Source organism: Vigna umbellata, chromosome 3 (genome assembly GCF_029865625.1).
Source record: "Vigna umbellata cultivar VRB3 chromosome 3, Vumbellata_1.0, whole genome shotgun sequence".
Taxonomy (NCBI): domain Eukaryota; kingdom Viridiplantae; phylum Streptophyta; class Magnoliopsida; order Fabales; family Fabaceae; genus Vigna; species Vigna umbellata.
In genome coordinates, this window is record NC_142167.1 from 690,387 (window position 1) to 713,447 (window position 23,061).

Below are 23,061 nucleotides of genomic sequence, written 5' to 3' on the forward strand. Positions count from 1 at the left end.
AGACTCATAGACCATTATGGACTAACATAATTGAGAATATTAAGTTCAAATGACTAAAAAGCATTAAGATTTTTTTGTTGTTGTTGAAGACAATATATTATGTTTGAAAGAAAAATGACAAGGAAGGAGAAAAAGATGAAAAATTCTCAAATTTTCAAAGCTAGTTGTTTTATTTTTAACTAGTTGATTTGTTTTTTATAGAGAAAATTCTCTCTCCTCTGTCTGTCTCTGGTTTGAATTCTTCTTCCACTCACAGACGCGCACTCGTGCCTTCTTTCTTATTTATTGCACTTGTCAGATCATATACACGCTCTCACCCACCAAAATTTTCATCATTAACCCTTCCTCTCTGTTTCTGTAATGGCCCTTTGATCAAACCATCATTTCAGGTATCTGTCTCTTCTATTCAACTTTCTACCTCTCTCTCTTTCTGAGTTTTTATTCTTTTTTAGAGAAGTTTGTATGTTTTCGTTTCTGGGTTTTGATTTTTCGAAACATTTCATACACGGGGTGTTTAAAGTTTCAATTTTGAACTAAATTTTCGTGTGACCCACCTCATTATTGTTATTTTTTTTTTAAAATTTGGTGAGAGTGTTGTTTTTGTGTGTCGTAGGTAGATTTATGGTAGGTTTGGTCTGAAACCCGAAGCATTTGTTTGATGTTTCCAAGGTTGGGATTTTGGTTATTGAGCGTGTGGAATTGATGGAACAGTTTGTTGCTACCCCTTGTGATTGATCCGCGTGCTTCAGTTTCTGCTTGGTCCATTGGGGTGTCTTGGATTGTTCGGGGTCATGCAAAAAATGTAAATTTTCAAAATGGGTACCTTGGATTACCATGCATGTATGTGGCTTGTTTTGGCTTTGGGGGTTAGGTTATGATGGCACTGTGTCCGTTGACCTTTTTCATATGTTTGTTGTGTATTGACTTTGATTCGATAATCATGTGCATTGAAATGATTTTTGTGGGTTTTTGTGGACAGCCATACATCAATTAACAGTTGGGTTACTGGTTTCTTTGTATTGTATTATCTTTTAGTTATTTGCCGTTGTTTACTTTCATCACTTAATTTTATGTTAATTAATTGTTGTACAATATGTTTCCTTTTTATTTTATTTTATTACTTTTATCTCGTAAGTGTTAGTTTCTTTAGGCCACAATTTGATGCTAATGTTGGTGATTTTAGTCTCAATTTTGTGTAATTCCATTTCATTTTACCGTTCATGTTTTTCTTGAATGTCTAAGGCAAATGGAAAACCTAAGCTATTTTGATGGGTACTTGATAAACATACCCAATAGATCAGTGCTTTTGAAAACAATTCCTAAGGTAGAAAAGTGGACTGAACTTTGAATATTTTTTAATGATGATTGCAGCTTTTAGAAGTTAGATTTCTTTTGTTTGCTTTTGTGAATTATATTCATCAGCTTTATGCTTTATTCAGCCATACAAAGTTTCTAAATTATACTTCAAAATCAATATTACTGTCGTCAGTAATTCTTGTACCTTAATCCTTCCCATACAGGAAAACTACTCTAGTTCAAGAGAATTGATAGAGAAGGGATATAAATGTTAGTTTCCTAAGTTAAAATAAGTTGGTAATATGCATGTAATACTTACTAATTATGTGAACTGTGATAATGTATATTGTATAGTAAGATATATGAATTCTACATATCAAATTTGATGTGGTTGATTGTGATTAATGAAATGCTTTTCTTTTTCATTCTGAAAAGGGCTTCTGGGGGTTGGTCGGACAAACATGGCTTCTAGTCATCCATTCTTTGATGATATCCGAAGCAGATCAAGCGTCGATCCTCCTCAAACGGAAGAGCCAACTGAAGTTGGTGAACTTGTGAATGAGCCTCTGCAGACTGCCCTTAAACCTCACGGGACTGTTACAAGCAGTGTTCGCGAGCTGTTAGAGTGCCCTGTGTGTTTAAATGCTATGTACCCTCCAATCCACCAGGTTTGTTTTTGTTGATGTTAATTGCTCTGATTTGTTTGGTTCCTAACATAACATGTGGTTCTAATTTAGTAGTACTGGGGTCAACTGTGCTTTGATGCTTTGATTTATGAAAATGATTGTGATGTCCTATTGACTTTTGAAAACTAGGTACTTTGCCCTTGATTTTGTTTCATGATTTGCAATGTTTCGCCTTTTTCTATGATTAGGTGTGAATTTAGTTCTCATGATTTGAACAAGCTTATGTGCAAGTGACTTTTGAATGGAAAAAATAGCTTGAAAGGGTTTCTTATTATGCCAAGTATGGAGCTTGGATCACCTATGTAACTGTTTGCCATGCATTTTTTTCCTATGTAATTGTTGTGAAAAACACTGTATATGGTGCTTTTGCTTGTCTAACTTTTTAGAGTTAACCATTGCTTGTGAAAAACTATTAAAATTAGAGGACTTCTGAAGTAGTTTTCCAAACACATGTCATTGAACTAATTGCGATTCAAAAGTAATCCCCTCCTCATGTCTATAGGCTGATCTATGTGAGATGATTGGATATCTTCAACTGTTTTTGGTAAGATATGAAGAAATTTGGATTATACATGCTATGGAAATGGATGATAAATTAGGGGTAATATCTCGTTTGAAATGTCAAATAACTAAATCTGATTCATAAGTTTCATGTCATTTCAAATAAATCCATTGAACTTCATTTAGAGGATGTGATACTCTCATGCATGGAACAAGGATGAAAGCACATTTTTAACTTAACAAGGACTCAGTGGTGTTTGTCATATGTATCTCCTGGAATTTATTTATGTTTCTTTCAACTCAAAATAATCATCCTTTAACAATTTTATAGCAAAGAACCTTTTTAAAATTTGCATAACAGCATTTGCTTTGTTGATTATTGTTGCAGTGTTCAAATGGTCACACTTTATGCTCTGGTTGCAAACCCAGAGTCCATGATCGGTGCCCTACATGTAGGCACGAGCTTGGCAATATCAGATGTCTGGCACTAGAAAAGGTGGCTGCATCATTAGAACTTCCATGTAAATATCAAGGTTTTGGATGCATGGGCATATACCCATATTACAGCAAGCTAAAGCATGAATCTCAATGTGCATTTAGACCTTATAATTGCCCATATGCTGGTTCAGAATGTTCAGTTATGGGTGATATACCTTACCTTGTGACCCATCTGAAAGATGATCATAAAGTGGACATGCACAATGGTTGTACTTTCAATCACCGTTATGTCAAAACAAATCCACAAGAAGTCGAAAATGCCACGTGGATGTTAACGGTAATGTTTTGCCGAACTCCCTTCTCTATTCCTTTGTCTTGTTATTATTGGTTTTTATTTGTTGTGACTGACTCATAAAATGATGTGGTTCTTTCAGTATGATGAGTCTTTCTCACAATCTCATGATTTCAATTAAACTTTAACCAATAATAATAGTGTGTTTTTACTTGTTAGCAATCCTGAAGGATCCAGTGATGAAATTGTGTTATTTTCAGCTGTGTTAGTATGTAAATAACCACATACGTTTCTCTTCGTCAGCAGATACCTTGATGGGAGCATAGAATTGAAGTAAACTAAACTAAACTAAATCACCATTTGTAAATTTCTTATGCTTCAACAAGAAAAGTCATTAGATTAATGTTTTTCAATCTTGCAGCATATCAAACTTGTGTTTAACATTTTGTATAGCACCACAACACAACATAACACAACACAATACAACACAATACAACATAACACAACACAACAAAACACATCACAACACAACACAACACAATTTGCTTTCATATAGTGTAGATTTGTGCAAAACATGTGAACACTTAGTTGATTTTGGAGGTGACTTTTGTTTGTAGGTTTTCAGTTGCTTTGGTCAGTATTTCTGTCTACACTTTGAAGCTTTTCAGCTAGGAATGGCTCCTGTCTACATCGCCTTTTTGCGGTTCATGGGGGACGACAATGAGGCGAAGAACTACACGTACAGTCTGGAGGTGGGTGGAAATGGGAGGAAGATGATTTGGCAAGGGGTGCCCAGAAGCATTAGGGATAGCCACCGCAAGGTTCGTGACAGTTTTGATGGTCTCATCATTCAGAGGAGCATGGCTCTTTTCTTTTCTGGGGGTGACAAGAAGGAACTGAAACTACGAGTCACTGGGAGAATTTGGAAAGAGCAGTGAACAATGATGACCTATTTGTATTAGCTACATTAGTTTGTAGTGTACCTATTTCTTAATTCTTTTGTAGTGGTATGGATCTTCTGTTCATGTATTGCATTTTGTAATTTAGGTGGCAACATCTCTTTGCTTAGCTCTAGATCAAATACATGAACAAGAAGGCTCATTATGATATATTTTAATATAGATGTGTAATCTTAGCTTGCTCCTATCTTCTGCATTCTTCCCACTCTATGCTGCAAAAGGCACATGCTTTCTACTCATATTGCAGGCTCTTCCGTGCATTTGATCCTTAAGGTCTTAAAAGTTTTTTAGTTCCTGATTTTATCTAAAGGTCATGAGGTACCAGGCTGCTAGAAAGGGAAAGAGAAACGAAAGGAAAAGAAACAATCAGAGGGAGAAGAGAAATCAGAAAACTTAATATTATTGAAAAGAACTAAAAAGGTTAATGTGTATATTGTATTTGATATACTATGTGAACTTCTATTTAACAAGAAGGAAAAACAAAAACGAGAAAATGGGGTGCTGCTAGGCTATACTAGTGTTATGAGGCTGTGTTGTCGATGTGTTGGGCTGTGCTACCGAGTTATCGCCAAGATTCTTGATGTGAAAGGTGAAATGTAAAAGAGCAGTGAAGCATTGGATTTCTTTAGTGTTGTTGTCTATAACAACAATATCATCAATATAGGTGAGAATGGTGGTAAGAAGATAACCATTATGTTTTAGAAAAAGAGAATACTTCCATGGGATGTGTTGTATTGTAGATTGGACGGGTTGAACCACTTCCTAGGTTGTTTTTGTTCTGCTGTTCAATTTTTACATCTTTTAAAGTCCGCTTAGATGATATTTACAAAAGATATTATTATGTTAAAGTTAGTATGACTGCTTAGTTAGTAATCAATGCTATGTGCATGTTATTTTAAAGTTATATCTTAGACTTTTATATATAATAGTTTACGTAGATTTTTACCTTTTTATTGATCTAATCACGATTAAATCATGTCTGTATTAAGAAATTTATTTATTATTATTAATAGTCATTTTATAACTGATTGATCCAAAGTGAATGACGTAGACAAGTTAGGCAAAAGAACTATGTTTGAGAGTGATCGATCTTAGTCTAGAGTAGATAATTTCGATCCAAAAAAATTTAGACTAAAAATATTAGTTAAAGAGTAATCCACTAAAGAGAACTCGCAAAACGAGTCTACGATAATATATATATATATATATATATATATATATATATATATATATATATATATATATATATATATATATATATATATATAACTAAATAGGATATTCACAATTGTGTATATTATATTAAAAAAATAAACATTTGCAATTTATGGTATAAAAGATTAAAATAATAATTATTTTCAATTTTTTTTTTATATTTATATTTTTTATATAGTAATTAATCATATTAAACCTTACGAAATATACAACCCTTTTATTTTTTGAACTACCCTCTAACTATAATCATTTTAACCATCTCCATTTAAGGGCATTGTCCTAGATAAATTGTTTTCTTCATTTGGCATTGAATAAAAAAAATTATGTTAAAATTCGACCAAACAAATTTTTAAAATAAAATAAAAAGAAAAACATTTCATGTTATGTAAAGTAGACTATTATCGGTGAACAAAAACGTCATTCAGAGTTTTATAAAAGTGGTCGCTAGCTTCTCTGTAACATTAGCCGTTGCTTCCTCTGTTCGAATCCACAGCAAGAGAAGAAGCAGAGACATGAAAGCCCCTTCTTCTCTTTTCCTCAAAGGCCACGTCTTTCCTTCCTCTTTTTTTCTCCTCACAAACAGCCAACGTAAGTAACGCTTCACTCCTTCAATTTTGTTTAGATTTGTTCCAGCCCTCATATCTTAATCGAACCATTTCATGCTATAACTATTGCTGCAATGAACTTGAATCTGTTATTTTGTTGGGTTAGTTTGAGTTAATACACTTTAAAGAGTGTTGTTTGCTATTGGGTACATAATGCAGGGACACCTAATGTAAAAATGCACCCCATGTTGTACTTATGTAAAGCCATCCAAACTAATTCATATGAAATTTCCAATGGAAGCTATCATCCTACTGTTCAACACCCAACAGAAAAAAATACGATGGTATGTGATTATGTAGTATGAGCATATTGCTTAAGTATTATGTATATTTATGTATGTATGTGTATATTCCTTTTAATAGTGTCTTTGTGGTAATTTGGAAGAAAGATTTGCTAGTTTTACTGTTTGAAGGGATTTTTGAATTAGGAGAAGCCATCTAGGAAAACTGAATCTATTGGGGCATTTCAAAAGTTGCCCATAGTGATGCCATCAATTGACATTCTAGGATCCGCATTGAGAAAGGCGAGGAAGGTTTCTCCAACGAAAGGTACTTGGCTGAAATTATGTTCTTCGGTTCCTGGTTGATATTTGTGTTTACATCTTAAACCCTATGGTTGACATTGACTTTTAGTTTGCTTAAACTTTAGGAATTGCCAACATTGCGAAAAGGGAGAAAAACAAGGGTGCAAAGCAACTTGATGCATTGATGAAAGTATGTTTTTCACTTCTGAATATGTCATGCTTTGAGCTATAATTTGTATGCCAGTTTCTACTGTCCATTTTATAGGAAAAAGAATGTATCATAAGTTAATAGCGCAACTCTTGTTAGGAAATTGCTGTCCCCTTGAGGACCTATGTGCAGAGTTTTCCTAACAAAACATATCTTCATCCTTATGAAAGATCTCTGATTGAGCTTACTCTTGGAGATGGATACTATGAAATGGTATGTTAGTAAAACAGTCTTGCAGTACTATACATGTTTTATAACTTCCACTAGTGCATTCCCTTTGTTATTACATGACATATAATAGTCTTATCATTATTTATCATTCCCAATGCTGCATGTATACATATTCTTGGATAATGGCTGCATTCATATAAATTGTTATTTTAGACTTTGTCTAATTTGTTTTTAAATATTTTTTACAGGTGCTACAGAAGGTAGATGGTTTAAGGAAGAGAGTAGTATCTGTTGGAAAGGAACATGCTTCACTTTGTGCTAAGGTTTATTTAGTAATTTACATTTGATCTTGATCTATTTCTTCGCTGGGTAATTATGTAGTTTTCATCATGCTGCTTGAAAGTATTATTTTATATGATATTTAGGAAGCCTTAATAGCAAAATTTGGAATATTTTATGCCAGGTCTTGATGTCAATACTAATTTGTTCTTGTTGAAGGTATGGAATTTTGTCTTCCCCAATGGCAAGATTTTATGCTATTTAACTTTTTTCAGAAAAAGAGATTTTTATATAATTTTTACAGTCTTCACTGCTTCATTATTAAAGTATGAGGTTTACTTATGTCACTATCTGTACCATCGTGTCAGCCTCAGCCTGTTACTTTTATGAGTTGAATTCTTTCGGATGGACTGTTCCAATGTCTCTTTACGTTATCATCTTTTAAATTGGTGATTTCTCTTTTTATCCTTTGCTTTGCTAACATAATTGATTTATTTCATCTTGTAACAGTCTTCATCAAAGCGAGAAGCAGAGGAAAGGTTGAGTGAGGTGAGGTGTAGATCTTTTGAGGAATCATCTGCTTCCCAATTTTTCTGAAGATTTCAGTATGCACCATGATTTTATGCAGGGTCTTAAGAAAATTGAAGAGGTTTTTGCTCAAGAAAGAAAAGTTGTTGATGATTTGTTAGACATAGCTAAGGTATTCTGCATTTTCAGCAAATGAAATACTTAGGTTTTGACTGTGTTTTCTACAAACATACATATCAGGGTTCACAATTTGGGTGACCTGTGAAATTTAATTTTGTTTTCTCAAATAATAATCCATCAACTTAGTTTATATCATCCAGCTGATAATGATAAATGTTACAGACTCTCAGAGCAATGCCAGTAATCAATTTGGAAATGCCAACTCTGTGTCTTGTTGGAGCTCCTAATGTAGGCAAATCTTCTTTGGTCCATGTACTCTCTACCGGCAAGCCTGAGGTATGCAACTAAATGCTATAATAATTCTTTGTTAAAACTGCATTAGCCTCTTTAAAAATCTGGGCTTGAATGGAATTGTTTATCCTACTAAATATCCTATCCATGTTTCCAATAAATGTACGTCTCTTTAAATTTCCTCCTTATTGGTGTGCCTAAAAGATTAAAAATACATGCGGTATCAATCACGATACAACCACCTTGGTTTTAATTGTAACTAAAGGATAAATATTTCTATATTGTTACTTGGTTGATCTGTGACCATTCCCAATGATTATGTGCTTGTGGTTCAGAAATGTTCGAGTGCCTTATGTTATACTTGTGCTTTTTCTTTCTCTTGCTCTCGAAGGAATGATTTTTACTAGACTGTGAGGTAACTTTGTATATATAATTTCCCTAACTAATCATATGTACAGTGAACCGATACTAAACTAAATTAAATCTTGACATATGTTGCTTCAAGCTTAAGCAAAACTTGTTAGTTGCTGAGTATTTATAGATTCCATCATCCACACTATTTCTCATCCTTTCTCCTTTGCTTCTACCTAAAATTTCAGATTTGTAACTATCCCTTCACAACAAGAGGAATTCTTATGGGTCATATTATTTTTAACATTACGAAGTTTCAGGTTAGCAAATTTGTGAATTTTTATTTTGTTTTTAGAATTCTTTTCTCATTGTGAACTCCATATCATGCAATTGTAATTTTATACCTTGCACATCTGTAGGTTACAGATACTCCGGGCCTGCTGAGGAGGCATGATGGTAATTAACATTTCATTTGTTTATATCAGTTTTCTAGTTGTCCTGATTTTTCTTATTTGGTGAATGTTATATTTCCGAAGTTTTTCTTGGAGAATTTTTTTAGTCCATTGGTTTTAGGATCAGTTTTCCTAAGAGGAGGGGTATGGTATATATTATAATACTATGGGTTGTTGGAGGATCTTAGACCTCCTGTATCCTCTAAGTTAGCTCCAATAAATCACAGTTTGTGATTATGAATTAATTTTACTGTTGGTTTTGTTTTCCTTTTTATTTAGTTAAGCACAATCGTTCCCACCTTTTAATTTGTTTCTCTTGTTTGGATATTTAGAGGACAGGAATAATTTGGAAAAGTTGACTCTGGCCGTCCTTTCACACCTGCCAACAGCAGTTTTGTATGTCCATGACCTTTCGGGGGAGTGTGGGACCTCACCTTCCGATCAGGTGTGCTTCTTTGGCAACTGAATTATTAAAACTAAAAATAAGTGTGAAATATAAATCTTCTTCAAGTGGCTATAAAGATAGTTATCTGGTTCATTGCGTTCAAACTTAAAATGCTAAAAAGACAATTTTCATTCAAGGGTTGAATCATGTAGTTATTTAGTCTACATAGGCTTAAGTTGGACTTATGGCTCCATAAGATTTAGATGCCAATGAAAGACTTGTGTTTGTGTTCAATTTCAGTGATTCTTCATTCTAATGTATTGTGGGGCTATCAATTTTCGGTTATTTATTATGTAATTACTTCCATAGAAAGCTATGAAAGGTATATCTAATAGCAGTCAGAAATAAAACAATAACGAAATTAGAGATGATGAAGCGATTGGGATGGACTCAAGTGAGGATGCTTGATATTCTGTGCTTCTCTTTATGGTCATCCGCTCCTATCCTTTTTTGATTTATGCATACTACTGTAAAGGGGAAAAAATTAAGTGCTATGCCTTCTTTGAGAAAGTTCCTTTGTTAATGAGCTACGGTCTAAGTTATTGGATTCTTGTGCATTACAAAAAATGGGTTCATTAACCTTAACTTGGATGCATCACATGAGATTCTGTTGCTCTCGGTTCAATCATATAAAACTAATTGATCGCTACAACAATCAATTCAAATTGGACTGCAGCAAAATATCACCAACCTATTAAGATCTTTACGCTAGTTAAAAGTGGTTCCAAATTCAAGAGAGGAAAAACATTTTACAATTCTTATCTTTGAAGAATTTTATTAAAGCTATTTAATGGCTTTAAACTTAAAGGACTATAAATGATGAAGAGTACCAACACATCCATGCTGACAGTATTTAAGATTACAATGTGAAGTATATACTGGAAAAAGGGATAAGATAGGGATATAGAATGGGAGCTGGATATTTATTTCAGTTCAGCTACTTCTACCCAGGTAACTATTGGTGCAATTTTTTTTTTTCACAGCTCAACATGTGTTTGTTTTCTTGGACGGTTTTACATGCAGTATAGACAAAAAGATAGCCATTTCAGGTAGTTGGGAAATGAAAAAACTAGCCATTATAAGCTAAAAGAGGCCACTGTATGGGGTTGATGGACATCTGTTCTTGGTCTGTTCCTTGTGTATTAAGCGCTACTTCCTTCCATTCTTGCTTGTGTAGCACTGTGCTTACTCTAGATTTGGGTAGAAAATTAAACAGTTGAAAAGGTTGGTCCTAACACAATGTTATTATTCTCAAATTGTGACACATTGCTGGCTTATGGTTGTCTATGTGTAATTGTGTACTTCAGTTTAGTGGAGAAACCTTGCCATCCCATTGGGTAATTGTTGGCAAATGGGAATTTATGTGTATAATTAATCTGAAAATTTTTACACAGAAAGACAAGCTTTTTGGTTATAACTTTTGTCTATTACATTCAATTTATGACGGTTGGTTATATGCAGTTTTCAATATACAAAGAACTCAGAGAAAGGTTCACTGGGCATTTATGGGTTGATGTCGTGTCAAAATGTGATCTGTTGAAGACTTCTCCTGTGGTCTATGCAACAGATGAGCCGCATCCCTTACAATCTGAGCTTGAGAACTACCGGAAATCAGGTCCTGATGGAGCTATTAATGTATCTGTGAAAACACGAGAAGGGCTACTTGAGGTGAGGAAAATCTATTCTTATTTTAACATTTTGACTAGAATCTCTTATATGATGGGTGTATGTTAGAATAACGCCATAGAATTAGCTAAACAATGACCACATTGAAGCTGGTTTATGGAATTCTTTACTTGTGAAACAATTTATGATATTATTCTAGATGTGCTGAAAGTCTTGCAGAATCTCAGCCTACCAAATCATAACCACTTTTTCCCCTAATAAATCACTCTTTTATGAACAGAAAACTTCTAATGATAGCCATAGTGGCACTCTTTGTGCTCCATCCCATTTTTTAGTGCATAATGCATCCTTTTGAGGCAACTGCTAATCTCTTTGGCATGATGCAAAGCCATTTCCCTCGGGTGGGTTTGAAATATGCTCAATCACATTATATATATATATATATACATATATATATATATATATATATATATATATACATATATATATATATATATATATATATATATATATATATATATATATATATATATATCTATGTATGTATGTATGTATTTGAACTAAAATTATGTGTCTTGATGGATTTCAATGAAATTATTTAACTGAAATCTAACTGTACTATGGATTCTGATAAAGGCAGTTACTGTCAGTTAAGAATTCCCTATTTATAGGTAACAGAGAATGAGCTTGTTGATCAATAAGCGTTGTGTTGCTTATGTTGTGTAGTTGAAGCAGAGAGTGCATGAACTGCTTAATTTACAGATGGAGAAGATAATAGATACAACTAAAAGCCAGGAGAACTGAGAAGTGCCACTCCAGTAAGGTTGAAATCCTAATTTGTGATGGAACTTCCTGGTCAAATAGGTATTCTGAAACCTTCACGGGCCTGAATATCTGCTAAAATAATTATGCAGCTATGTGGCCAGTCTAAGCATGAAGAGAAGCAAAGGCTTCATTACTTCTCTTCAAGCAATTCAGCATTGTACAGTATTTGAGTGAGTGGTAGGCTGAGCCTAGGAATTTTCCAGAAAATGTTTGGTGGGGAAGATCATGTTCCCATATTGAACCTTCTTGAAGAAACAAGAAATGGTTTTTTTTATCAATTTTCCAGTCCTTTGGTTCTTATTGCCTGCAAGCTTGATGTATCTTAACATTTTAAGGCCCTATCGTAAGAAGTCATCATAAATTGGTTAATGTTAAAATCTGACTTGATATAGTAACTGAGATTTATTATAATGTATTGATATATTCACAATTCTTATAGGATTGATTCTTATTTACACTAACCATAATTCTGATTAGTTAGGAAACAAATCATAGGATTAAGAAATATGGTAATTTATCCTAAAGATAAAGAGGAAATAGAGAAACAAATCATAAAACTGTGTTTCTCATGTATACAAAAAGTTGTTTTATTAGAAAAAAAAATGAAATTTATGTTTTTCAAAAGAATGACCACATTGAAGCTTGTTTATGCAATTCTTTATTTGTGTTTTGGCATCCATGTAATTTTTGTTTGAGAAGGGTTTTGAGCTAGCTTCTAGTTTTTTCCTAAATGAAAAACTTGTTTGATGTTAATAAGAGTGTTCGATAAGCAAACTTTTTCATTAGCTTGTAATGTGTTTTGAGACGTTACTAGAAGCAATATTATTTAAAACATTATTAACCTCTAATAATTTTTTTTATCCTTAAGCTATTTAATGAATTTCCCTTTTAATAATTTTTTGTATTAGATATGTTTATAAATACACATATATCGTTATTAATTATTGATAATTTTACATTATTTTAAATTTCGTTAAAAAAATATAGGCTAAGATTAATAATAGAATACGTAATATTAAAAATACTTAATTGAAAGAAATATATATAAGTGATTGTTTAAAAATTAATATGCCTTTTTTTATATATTTATAAGCTACTTTAAAAGGTAACTTTACAAATAATATTATTTTTTTATAACATAAGTTTAAAAAAATACTAAAATAAAAGTTAATAATAATAATAATTTTTTATATTTTCTTTAGATAATAATTATTAACACCCATTAAATATTCATATCCATTATCAATATATATTCATTAAAAATATTTATTTAATAATTTTATCTCAAATATCCACAAGTAGATATATATTTTTTTTCATCGTAGGTAGATAAGAGAAAAGAAAAGGAAGACGCTGCAATGCAAATATGAGAAATGTAATAGGTTCTGCGAATTAAAGCAGTGTGTATTGAAGAAGTAGTGAGGTGTGCTGATATAAAGAAGAAGACTTTTCATACCAAAATCTCTTGAAAAAGAAAGAAAACTTAATAAAAATATTAAAACAAAACAAACAAACATTTTTATTTAATTATCCTTTTAATATTGTTTTTTATTTGTTTAAAACAAAAAAGTTAAAACATACTTTAGTATTTTGTTTATTATTTATTTATATTTTTATATTTTATATTTTCTTAATTTCACCTTTTTTTTCTTTACTTCTTTAAATGTATTTTTCATTTATTCATTAATTATATTTTATCATACTTTTGTATTATTATCATAGATGTTGTAATATAACTATTTTGAATTTTGTATTTAGTATATAATATATTATCTTATCTTAATATATATTATCTTATCTTAATAGATATTTTCGTACCTTAATATTAAATTTTAAATACTATTTGTATCTATTTATATACAGTTTATTCACATTTTAATTAATCAATTATCGATTAATAAATCTTTTAATCTTTTAATTTTATTTTATTTCATTTTATCTTATATCTTTAGTTTCTTTATCAAAGATTTAAAAGTCCATAAAAACAATATGAGTTCACATAAAATACTCATTCATTCTCATTTATTTCTTATCATTACTCAAAAGTTCTTTCTTTTTTGGGTTTGGTGTTGGAAAGAGATTTTTTCTTGTGAACTATCGTTTGGTAGTTGTCTTCCTCTTATTATTCGAAACTTGCTTTCAAAGAATTGTCGTATTTCAAAGAAGGTTTAATCCTTTTCGACATCCCTATTTATGTACGAATGTTTCAATTGGGTCCTCGTTTTTTAAAGTGTATCAAAATGGTCCCTAATTTTGAAAATTGATATCAATTGAGTCCTTTCCGTTAAGTTGGCTGGACGACGTTAAAAAAATTGATGAGTGGATGCTGAGATGACGAACGAACGCTCGTCCACCAGCGAACGAACGCTCGTCCACCAGCGAACGAACGCTCGTCCACCAGAGAACGAACGCTCGTCGACCTCTTACTGCTGGACGACCGTTCGTTCCACACTGGAAAAAACCATAAAATTAATATCGTCGACCACCGAACGAACGGTCGTCCAGTGTGGAACGAACAGTTGTCCAGCAGTAAGAGGTCGACGAGCGTTCGTTCTCTGGTGGACGAGCGTTCGTTCGCTGCTGGACGAGCGTTGGTTCGCTGCTGGACGAGCGCTCGTTCGTCATCTCAGCATCCACTCATCAATTTTTTTAACGCCGTCCAGCCAACTTAACGGAAAAGACTTAATTGATATCAATTTTCAAAATTAGGGACCATTTTGATACACTTTAAAAAACGAGGACCCAATTGAGAAATTCGTACATAAATAGGGATGTAGTAAAGGATTAAACCTTATATAAATTATATATATACATATATACATATATATATATATATATATATATATATATATATATATATATATAATCCATTTTTTTTACAATACACAAGAAAATTTTTAAATGATGACAAATTTTAGTGATTAAAAATAATTAATTACTATAGTGACTAATTAAATACTAATTTATAAATTAAAAATTATTAATAACTAAAATAATTTCAATTATGAATAAAAAGTTTTATTGGTCTCTAAATTGGTAACTAAAATAGTTTTTATATGAATTAGTCTCTAAATTGATTACTAACATTAACTACCAAAATTTTGATTAGGAATGAAATTGATCTCTAAATTGGTTTCTAAATATATTTTTTATTGTTAAAATTGATGATTATTTAGAAATTTTCTTGTTTAATACATAATCTTTTAATATATAATTTGATCATGTATATATTTAATTTTTTTAATTAGTTAATTAATATATTTGGTTGAATAAATTAAAAATTTTATTATTTTACATATTAAATTATGTTATTAAAATCATTAATTGAAATTTAATCTATAGATATTAATTATTTAAATCATAATATTATAATATATTTGCAATAATTCAGATATTACAATATCTAAAAAGAATATTTTAAAGTAATTTTTTCATTTTAAATTTTTATTTATTTGAAGGGATTTTCAGAACATTGTTTGTGACAGCTTAATTTTTATCAAATTATTTTCTAAAATATGTTTGTTTATACTTTATTGTAGGAAGATAATTACATCAAAATTCATTATATTTCAATTAAGTAATTTACATTAAAGGATAAATATGACTTTTATAAGCATTAAATTTTGACAAATTCAAAGTGTTTTTGTTATTTACAAATACATAATATATATATATATATATATATATATATATATATATATATATATATATATATATATATATATATATTCTGTTTGATAAGTTTTCGCTTGAGAAGACGATAAAAATATGAGGATTTAAGCACTACATGGTATGACTTTAACATTAAAAATATTAATTTTAATTATAGAAAATATTTTTTGTGTTTTTCTTTCAAAAAGATTATCATCTTTTATCCTTTGTTCATTTAAATGGATTTGAGGGAGGGTGGTTGAGTAAATTTGAGAGAATTTAAAAATAAATTTTTTTGCTGTTTATTTGAGTGAATTTGAAGGTAGATGTGAATAAATTTGAAAATAAATTTTATGAGAATTAGTGTATTATTTAATTGATGTCACAAATTAAAAAAATTTATTTTCAAATCCATTTCACCTATCTCAAACCCACTCAAATAAACAATAAAAAAAATTATTTTTAAATCTCTCAAATCCATTCAATTATTCTTACTCAAGTTCATTCAAGTGAACAAATGCTGAAGAAAGCAGTAAAATTATCAATTTTTTTAAAATGATTGAATGTTAACTCTCTAAAGACCATCAACTTGGTAGAACCATGCGTTTGCCTGCGAAAGGAAGAGATCCCTCTTAACAGATTTTAACGGACCGAGTTGTTAATTATTATTAGTAGAGGACCAAGTGGCAATAAATGAAAATAGAAGGGTTAGATGATATATAATAAATATATAAAAGCGCAGTTCCAGACATGGCATTTCTTTACGAATAAAGAGCATTGCATAGATTGTACGCAGCCACTTAAGCAGCGCCGTCTTTCTATCTCCATCCATCACAGCTCTCTCTTTCTCTCAGGTGTGTGTTCTTTTAGCTCAATGAGGAAGTGAAGTGAAGATTATGAAAATAACAAGCCCAACGGCCCAAAACGTGTGAGTTGGAGGAGGAGGGATTGCTGATTGGATTAAAAAGAAAAATTCGAAAGAAGTGACTTAGGGTTTTTGCAGGGTTTTTACACTTCACAATCTGTTCCAAACCACGTAAGCTTCAAGAAGGTATCGTCCTTCTCACCTTACAAGGTCTTCGTTACCTGAATCGGTTTGGGTATTTTCGATACGGTTTTCGATCTTTACCTGTGGTTGATGTAATGATTTCAGTTTGTATTCGAGAATCCAATTCATGGGGTAGATTTGGCGTATCCTTTGATTCTAAAGTTTGTGGAATTTTTTTCGATTTTTTGTTTTATAAGTATTAATTATTACTATTAATTATTATTATTATTATTTAGATTCGGGTACTCTTATTAATATCAATTATATATATTACATAATGAGAAAGACTGGAGATAGATGTGTGCTGATTTCTTTTGTTTCTTTTTTATTGCTTGTGCAAGAAAAAAAGGACAAATTTAGGGATGCGATGGTTTTCGGAGTTACTTGATTGGACGTTTGTGTGTGGCATTTAGAATTTGTATTTTGAGGATGCTTGAATTGCATCTGGGGATGAGCTGAATAAGGAAGGGTTTAGTTCTTTTGGGTTGTTCAATGGGGAGTAATACTGGGGATCTGAACTGTGATTACTGTGTTCACTACCGGTTTTATTTGTTGTATGTATGGGGGAGCTAAACGTGGGTGTATGTCTTTCAATGCATTTTGATGATGAGTGCATTTACATCGACTGTCTTGATGTATTGAGTGCTTGACTTCAGTATAGTCAATCTTTTCTGGAATGCTTTTAGGATTACATACATGATGTTACATGCTAAAATGGGAACCGTGATATAGTTGATATGAATTTGCAACTAGTACAAGCTTTCAGAAATAGGTTCTTCATACAATGCATACATAGAATCACTCAAGGTTACTTTGTTCATTTTTGATGGGTTGCTATACACGGTTTATATCTAGTTGTGCGATTATAACTTGTAATATGATAATGAGAATTATCAACACCAAATTTCTCTTTTAGTATTTGGATACCCGTGCTTAATATTTTTATTTTTCTCCTGCCTCACCTATCTGCGATCGTTCTGGTTATTTCTTTGATTATAAGCTTATGCTATGTAAATTTGATATTATTGTCTTTTTTATATGCTATAAATTATTTGATTTCTTTTATATTTTAGGTGATTTTGGGCTATGTTTTAACCAGTTGAGAATTACGTTTTAAATTATTTATAAGGTAGATTGTATTTTTTTTTTCTAAGATCTAATAAGTTTTGGCCAAAACCATGTTTTGGAAGGCATTCCACAAAGATGCTTAGAAGTCTTATAATTATTTTGGTCGGATTATGGTTTGGCTCCTCTTTTAAGAATTTGTGTTGAGGTTGTCGGATTGATCTATGTCTGTGTGACCTGCTATGCTACCTGCTATGCTATTGAACCCAGTTTTCTTTTTCTTCTAGTCATTGCGCATTATTTATTATTATGATTGTGATTAAGTTGTACGAATTGGTCAATCTATGATTTCATTCTATGATTTGATCTGAGGTAAGGTGAGAATGTTGTAACTATGATTCTGAGTCTATGTTTTGGATTCCATTCTGTTGCTTATAATTGTAGAACAAAAATATCTATGCAGTTTTTACTTCTGCACACTAATTGTTCGAGCTTTTTAATTTAGCAGTTTTATTATGCATACTGGGTGAGACAGGTTATCTCTAAGATCATAAATCCTCTTTCTGAGACACACTGAAAAAAAGGAAGGAAATGTCAGCATCATCATTGGTAGAGTCTCTAGTTCTTCAACTCCATGAGATTTCAGCTGTCAAATTTGGCAACTTCAAGCTCAAATCTGGCATCTTCTCACCAATCTACATAGACCTACGCCTCATCATATCTTACCCTTCTCTCCTCCAGCAAATCTCTCAAACCCTTATTTCCTCTGTCTCTTCCACTTCCTATGATCTTGTATGTGGTGTTCCTTACACTGCCTTACCAATTGCTACATGTGTCTCCCTTACCCAAAACATTCCCATGGTCATGCGCCGCAAGGAAATCAAAGATTATGGCACTGCTAAAGCTATTGAAGGTGATTTCAAGGCTGGACAAAGTTGCTTGATCATTGAGGATTTGGTTACAAGCGGCACATCGGTTTTGGAAACAGCGGCACCACTACGTGCTTCTGGGTTGGAGATCAGTGATGCTGTTGTCTTGATTGATAGAGAGCAAGGAGGGAGAGAAAATTTGGAGGAGAATGGCATCAAGCTGCATGCAATTATTAAATTGACGGATATGGTGAAAATTTTGGGCAATCATGGGAAACTTGATGAGGAGATGGTAGAGGTTGTTACAAAGTTCTTAGAGGAGAATCGGAAGGTTGCGGCTGTGCCAAAGGTGGAGAAGCCTGCAACAAAGGTCAAGGCTTTGCCATTTGAGGAGAGGGCTAGGCTCTCAAAGAATCCAATGGGAAAGAGGTTGTTTGAGATCATGGCTGCGAAGACGAGTAATTTGTGTCTGGCTGCCGATGTTGGAACTGCAGCTGAATTGATTGAAATCGCTGAGAAGGTAGTTCTGATGTCATTTTCTTGGACACTACTATTTTTCTCACTCGGATCATCAGTTTGCAGAATTCTTTCTTGCTTTTGTACTTTAAAGAATTCGGTGTTTTCTGACTTATTAACATCAATTGGATTCTGATTAGAAGATTGACAATGATCATATATTTTCTTTTGACTATTTGGTTGGTTTTCTTTCTCAGGTTGGACCTGAGATTTGCCTGCTGAAGACTCATGTGGACATTTTTCCAGATTTTACTCCTGAATTTGGCTCAAAGCTTCTCTCGGTATAGTGCTAAAAGAAGTTTTTTTTTTCATATTCTTCTCTTTTCCGGATAGCTCAAGAAACCTTTTGGTTCCTGATATCATTGACATAATCACACCTAGACTGTTTGCTTGGATTTATTCAAACAGGATGGTGATTCCTGCTTTTAACCTATGATGATAAGGGCCTTATGTTATGTATTTTGAGCATTGTCTGTGATATGTTTCAAGCAATCTTTTAAATTTATGGTCTACTTGAGTTTAATGTATGTTTTATTCTATTGAAGATTGCAGAAAAACATAACTTCTTGATCTTTGAGGATCGTAAATTTGCTGATATTGGTAACACAGTGACTATGCAGTATGCAGGGTAAGCCTGCTCAATTTTCATGGAATCCTTTTTGGCATTCCTCTCATCCATTTTTGCATTCAACATGACTTATATTTCTATTCCACTGTCTCAGAGGTATCTTTCAAATATTGGATTGGGCTCATATAGTGAATGCTCACATAATCTCAGGTCCTGGAATTGTTGATGGATTAAAATTGAAGGTATGCACTAGTAGTAAATATAATCACTTTACACCATAGCAACACCTCAACTCATGGCCTAACTAGTTTCTTGAACCATACTCAGGGTTTACCTCGTGGCAGGGGTCTGTTACTGCTTGCTGAAATGAGTTCAGCAGGTAACTTTGCCAAGGGAGATTATACCGCAGCTGCAGTAAAAATTGCTGAGGATCATTCTGATTTTGTAATTGGCTTCATCTCAGTCAATCCTGCATCATGGCCAAGAGCACCTATAAATCCCTCTTTCATTCAGGCAACCCCTGGAGTTCAAATGGTAACCGGTGGAGATGCTTTAGGCCAGCAATACAACACTCCATACTCCGTAAGTTAATGTTTTTGACAATGATTTGCAGAAGTATTTTGCCCCAATTATTTGTTGTTCTTTCTTAGATTGAAAACAAAAAAATGGAGGAAAAAGGAAGAGGGAGGGTGTGCTAGTTTCTACCATACAGTCCCTTGCTTTCTGCATAGAGCATTAAAAAGAGAATCTCACTTGTTTGAATTTCTACAAGTGAAATAGAAAAAAAACTGAATCAGATTATAGAAAAATATGAAATAATTTTTACACCAATTTTAGGTTATGAAAAAGTTGATTCTAGTTTTCCTTTTTCACTTTCTTTTTCAGGTGGTTCATGATAGGGGCAGTGACATAATCATTGTGGGACGAGGCATAATCAAAGCAGCAAATCCTGCTGAGGCAGCTCGTGAATACCGACTTGAAGGGTGGAAAGCATATTTGGCCAAGTGTTCTTGATGCCTGAACCCTACAGAATAAGAAAAGGATGAGTCAAATTTATGTTTTAATGAGACATCTAATCTCACCCAGAGGAAGATTGTTTTGGGTACAATATAACATTGATGACATTTTTCAACTGCAATATTTGAGGGGATCATTTTTTGTTAGTTTTATTTTTCACTTCAAGTTTGCCTTGCCAAGCTAGTCTCCTGTTAAGCTTGTTGAGGTTGTTTCTTTTCGAACTTGCTCATATTGTTTCTTGCTAAGCTTGTTGAAGTTTTCTCTTGTTGAGCATGCCGTACCGAGTTGGTTAAGATTTTCTTTTATCGAGTATGTTAAGGTTGTCTCCTACCGAGCTTCGTAACATTGTATCGTTAGTTAAGATCTTTTTAATATATATATATATATGGATGATTCAAGAACACTTAGTTTGAATCAAAATTTTAAAACACATTGAATATATATATATATATATATATATATATATATATATATATATATATATATATATATATATATATATATATATATATATATATATGGATCAAAAGAGTATACATATTTACACTTAAAAGCATATTTTATGTAAACTCATGGTTATTTTTATAGACTTTTAAGTCTTTGGTAAACAAACTAAAAATATAAGATTAAATGAGATAAAAAGATAAAAAGATTTATTGTCATTATCAAATAATTTTAATTAATAATTGATTGATTAAAATTTAAATAAACTTTATATGACTATATACAAATGTTTAAAATTTAAAAAGTACATATTTATTAAAATAAGAAAATATATATTAAGATAAGATAATATATTTACATACTAAATACAAATATTTCAAATTAATTACATTACAACATCCAATTTCATCTTCTAATAATAATAATAAAAAAGACAAAAGTGATGAAATATAATTAATGAATAAATGGAAAAAAAATATTAAATAAATTTAAACAAGTAAAGACAAAAGTAGTAAAATTAAGAAAATATAAAATATAAAAATATGAATAAATAATGTACAAAATACTGTCTTTAATTTTTTTATTTTAGTATCTTTTAAAATAAAATTACGTGTCTCTTATGTTTTCTTGCCTTTATTTTTTGTGTTTGATGTGATACTTAACATTGCATCTCATTCTAAATAAGATTCATAAAAAAATTTATGATCTATTTTTGAAACCTTGGACGATTTTCCTTTAGTACTTCATCTCGATAGATTTTTTGTGCAGAAAAATCATTAATAGCTCAAAAAATTAAGGTTTAATGTCTCCGTAGGTCCCTCTTTTGGTCATGAATTTTAAATAGGTTATCTTTCTTTATCGGCGTATCAATTGAATCCTTGTTTTTGTAAAATTAAATCAATTACAGGCCTGCCGTTAAATTGGACAAACAGTCGTTACAGTATTGGTTACGTGGCATGGTCATTGCAGTTACTAAGCAGACGTGGCATTTAAAAGCATTTTTGTATTAAATAAAGAAGAAGGAACAAAAGTATAATCAGTTTTGGGTAAGGGTATACTTGGAAAAAAGAAAAAATTAAAGGGCAAGACGTTTTAATTGAGGAATGCAACTGAGATTGGGGAAACAAATTGGGGGTTTTTATTATTAGGGTTCGCGTGAGGGAAGAAAAATCGCGATCTTTGTTCGAGCTGAAGCGGCAAGGTTCGTCGGTGAAGAAGAAGTAGTTGAAAGCGGCAGAGTGCATGCAGGGGTTCGTGTCTCGGTAGGTCAGGTGTGGGTCCTTTATTGATGAGAAACTACAATATTCGGTGGTGGTCCCCCAAAGCAACCCAAGAACCAATCATGCCATCATCACAGTTATCTGAAGTGTGTATGAATGACCAGGAAGCTCAACTATAGATGTGTGTATAAATGACAATGATACCAAGTTTAAGGATCTTATTATGTAATAGTCTAAGGAACAATGTTTATGGTTTTACTGCTATGTAATTTAATGAATGACAATGATGCCAACTATGTATGGTTTTGGATGTATTACAATGTTTTGGATATATTAGAATTTCCTCCTTTGACGTCTTATATATTACAATGACTAGGAACTGTATTTCCGTTGCTGTATCACTAAAGCATAAGTACTGTTTTTTAATAGTTTGGTGGGCATAGTTATGTTTAGAAATTTTTGCAGGTCTTATATCTGATACTGTATATGTTAGGGTATAAGGTGGGAGGTAATGAGAAGGAGAAGAAAGGTAGGAGGGAAGTGAGGCCGAACGGTATCGATCGTAAAGGTCGAACGTTGGAAGGCAGGGAGCACATGTTAGGGGATGGAAAGTGTACAAGAGAAGAAGGTGTAGGAGGGAGAGAGAGGGGGACCGAACGGTAGAAGGTGGGGAGCTATGTGACCAAACGGTAGAGGGAGGACGACCAGACGGAACGATCGGGAACAGGGAGGTAGTTGGACGAGCGATAGAGGGTGGACGACCAGACTGAACGGTCGTGAGCAGGGAGGTAGTTACGAGCGGTAGACGAGGGAGGACGACCAGACCGAACGGTAGAAGGTGGGGAGCTATG

The 23,061-nt window shown here is 32.3% G+C and overlaps 3 protein-coding genes across 9 annotated transcripts; all 3 read left to right on the forward strand.

Annotated features, from left to right (window-relative positions):
* Positions 1–224: 224 nt before the first annotated feature.
* On the forward strand, positions 225–4,359 carry LOC124841835 (E3 ubiquitin-protein ligase DIS1-like). 2 transcript variants are annotated; one of them, XM_047318195.2, is made up of 4 exons: positions 225–389; positions 1,732–1,964; positions 2,872–3,258; positions 3,831–4,359. In XM_047318195.2, the coding sequence occupies exons 2-4, from the start codon at positions 1,758–1,760 to the stop codon at positions 4,149–4,151; spliced, it is 915 nt and encodes a 304-aa protein (XP_047174151.1). In that variant the 5' UTR covers positions 225–389; positions 1,732–1,757; the 3' UTR covers positions 4,152–4,359. The 2 variants fall into 2 exon arrangements, with proteins under 2 accessions (XP_047174151.1, XP_047174152.1); XM_047318196.2 differs by lacking the exon at positions 225–389 and adding an exon at positions 468–802.
* Positions 4,360–5,800: 1,441 nt separating this feature from the next.
* LOC124841830 (uncharacterized) lies at positions 5,801–12,242 on the forward strand. Of its 3 annotated transcripts, XM_088110956.1 has the most exons (15): positions 5,801–5,975; positions 6,152–6,276; positions 6,421–6,541; positions 6,642–6,706; positions 6,824–6,937; positions 7,144–7,218; positions 7,685–7,723; positions 7,803–7,874; positions 8,045–8,158; positions 8,713–8,784; positions 8,884–8,920; positions 9,249–9,361; positions 10,823–11,029; positions 11,714–11,810; positions 11,902–12,242. In XM_088110956.1, the coding sequence occupies exons 1-14, from the start codon at positions 5,900–5,902 to the stop codon at positions 11,789–11,791; spliced, it is 1,308 nt and encodes a 435-aa protein (XP_087967082.1). In that variant the 5' UTR covers positions 5,801–5,899; the 3' UTR covers positions 11,792–11,810; positions 11,902–12,242. The 3 variants fall into 3 exon arrangements, with proteins under 3 accessions (XP_087967082.1, XP_047174146.1, XP_087967083.1); XM_047318190.2 differs by having other exon boundaries at positions 11,714–12,242; XM_088110957.1 differs by lacking the exon at positions 6,824–6,937 and having other exon boundaries at positions 11,714–12,242.
* Positions 12,243–16,222: 3,980 nt separating this feature from the next.
* Positions 16,223–20,819, forward strand: LOC148201347 (uridine 5'-monophosphate synthase-like). Of its 4 annotated transcripts, XM_088109735.1 has the most exons (8): positions 16,300–16,317; positions 16,467–16,514; positions 18,085–18,965; positions 19,159–19,242; positions 19,507–19,589; positions 19,684–19,771; positions 19,857–20,111; positions 20,415–20,819. In XM_088109735.1, exons 3-8 carry the CDS (start codon positions 18,168–18,170, stop codon positions 20,541–20,543), a joined length of 1,437 nt encoding a protein of 478 aa, XP_087965861.1. In that variant the 5' UTR covers positions 16,300–16,317; positions 16,467–16,514; positions 18,085–18,167; the 3' UTR covers positions 20,544–20,819. The 4 variants fall into 4 exon arrangements, with proteins under 4 accessions (XP_087965859.1, XP_087965858.1, XP_087965860.1 ...); XM_088109733.1 differs by having other exon boundaries at positions 16,223–16,514; positions 18,082–18,965; XM_088109732.1 differs by having other exon boundaries at positions 16,223–16,514.
* Positions 20,820–23,061: the final 2,242 nt, after the last annotated feature.

Bases quoted from the DNA above. Each gene is read 5' to 3' on its own strand.
- LOC124841835 (XM_047318195.2), top strand. From the start codon at position 1,758: ATGGCTTCTAGTCATCCATTCTTTGATGATATCCGAAGCAGATCAAGC. The intron at 1,965-2,871 runs GTTTGTTTTTGT...TTATTGTTGCAG, and splicing joins TGTACCCTCCAATCCACCAG to TGTTCAAATGGTCACACTTT. The intron at 3,259-3,830 runs GTAATGTTTTGC...TTTTGTTTGTAG, and splicing joins ATGCCACGTGGATGTTAACG to GTTTTCAGTTGCTTTGGTCA.
- LOC124841830 (XM_047318190.2), top strand. From the start codon at position 5,900: ATGAAAGCCCCTTCTTCTCTTTTCCTCAAAGGCCACGTCTTTCCTTCC. The intron at 5,976-6,151 runs GTAAGTAACGCT...TACATAATGCAG, and splicing joins TCTCCTCACAAACAGCCAAC to GGACACCTAATGTAAAAATG. The intron at 6,277-6,420 runs GTATGTGATTAT...TTTTTGAATTAG, and splicing joins CAACAGAAAAAAATACGATG to GAGAAGCCATCTAGGAAAAC.
- LOC148201347 (XM_088109733.1), top strand. From the start codon at position 18,168: ATGTCAGCATCATCATTGGTAGAGTCTCTAGTTCTTCAACTCCATGAG. The intron at 19,243-19,506 runs GTATAGTGCTAA...ATTCTATTGAAG, and splicing joins TTGGCTCAAAGCTTCTCTCG to ATTGCAGAAAAACATAACTT. The intron at 20,112-20,414 runs GTAAGTTAATGT...TTTCTTTTTCAG, and splicing joins AATACAACACTCCATACTCC to GTGGTTCATGATAGGGGCAG.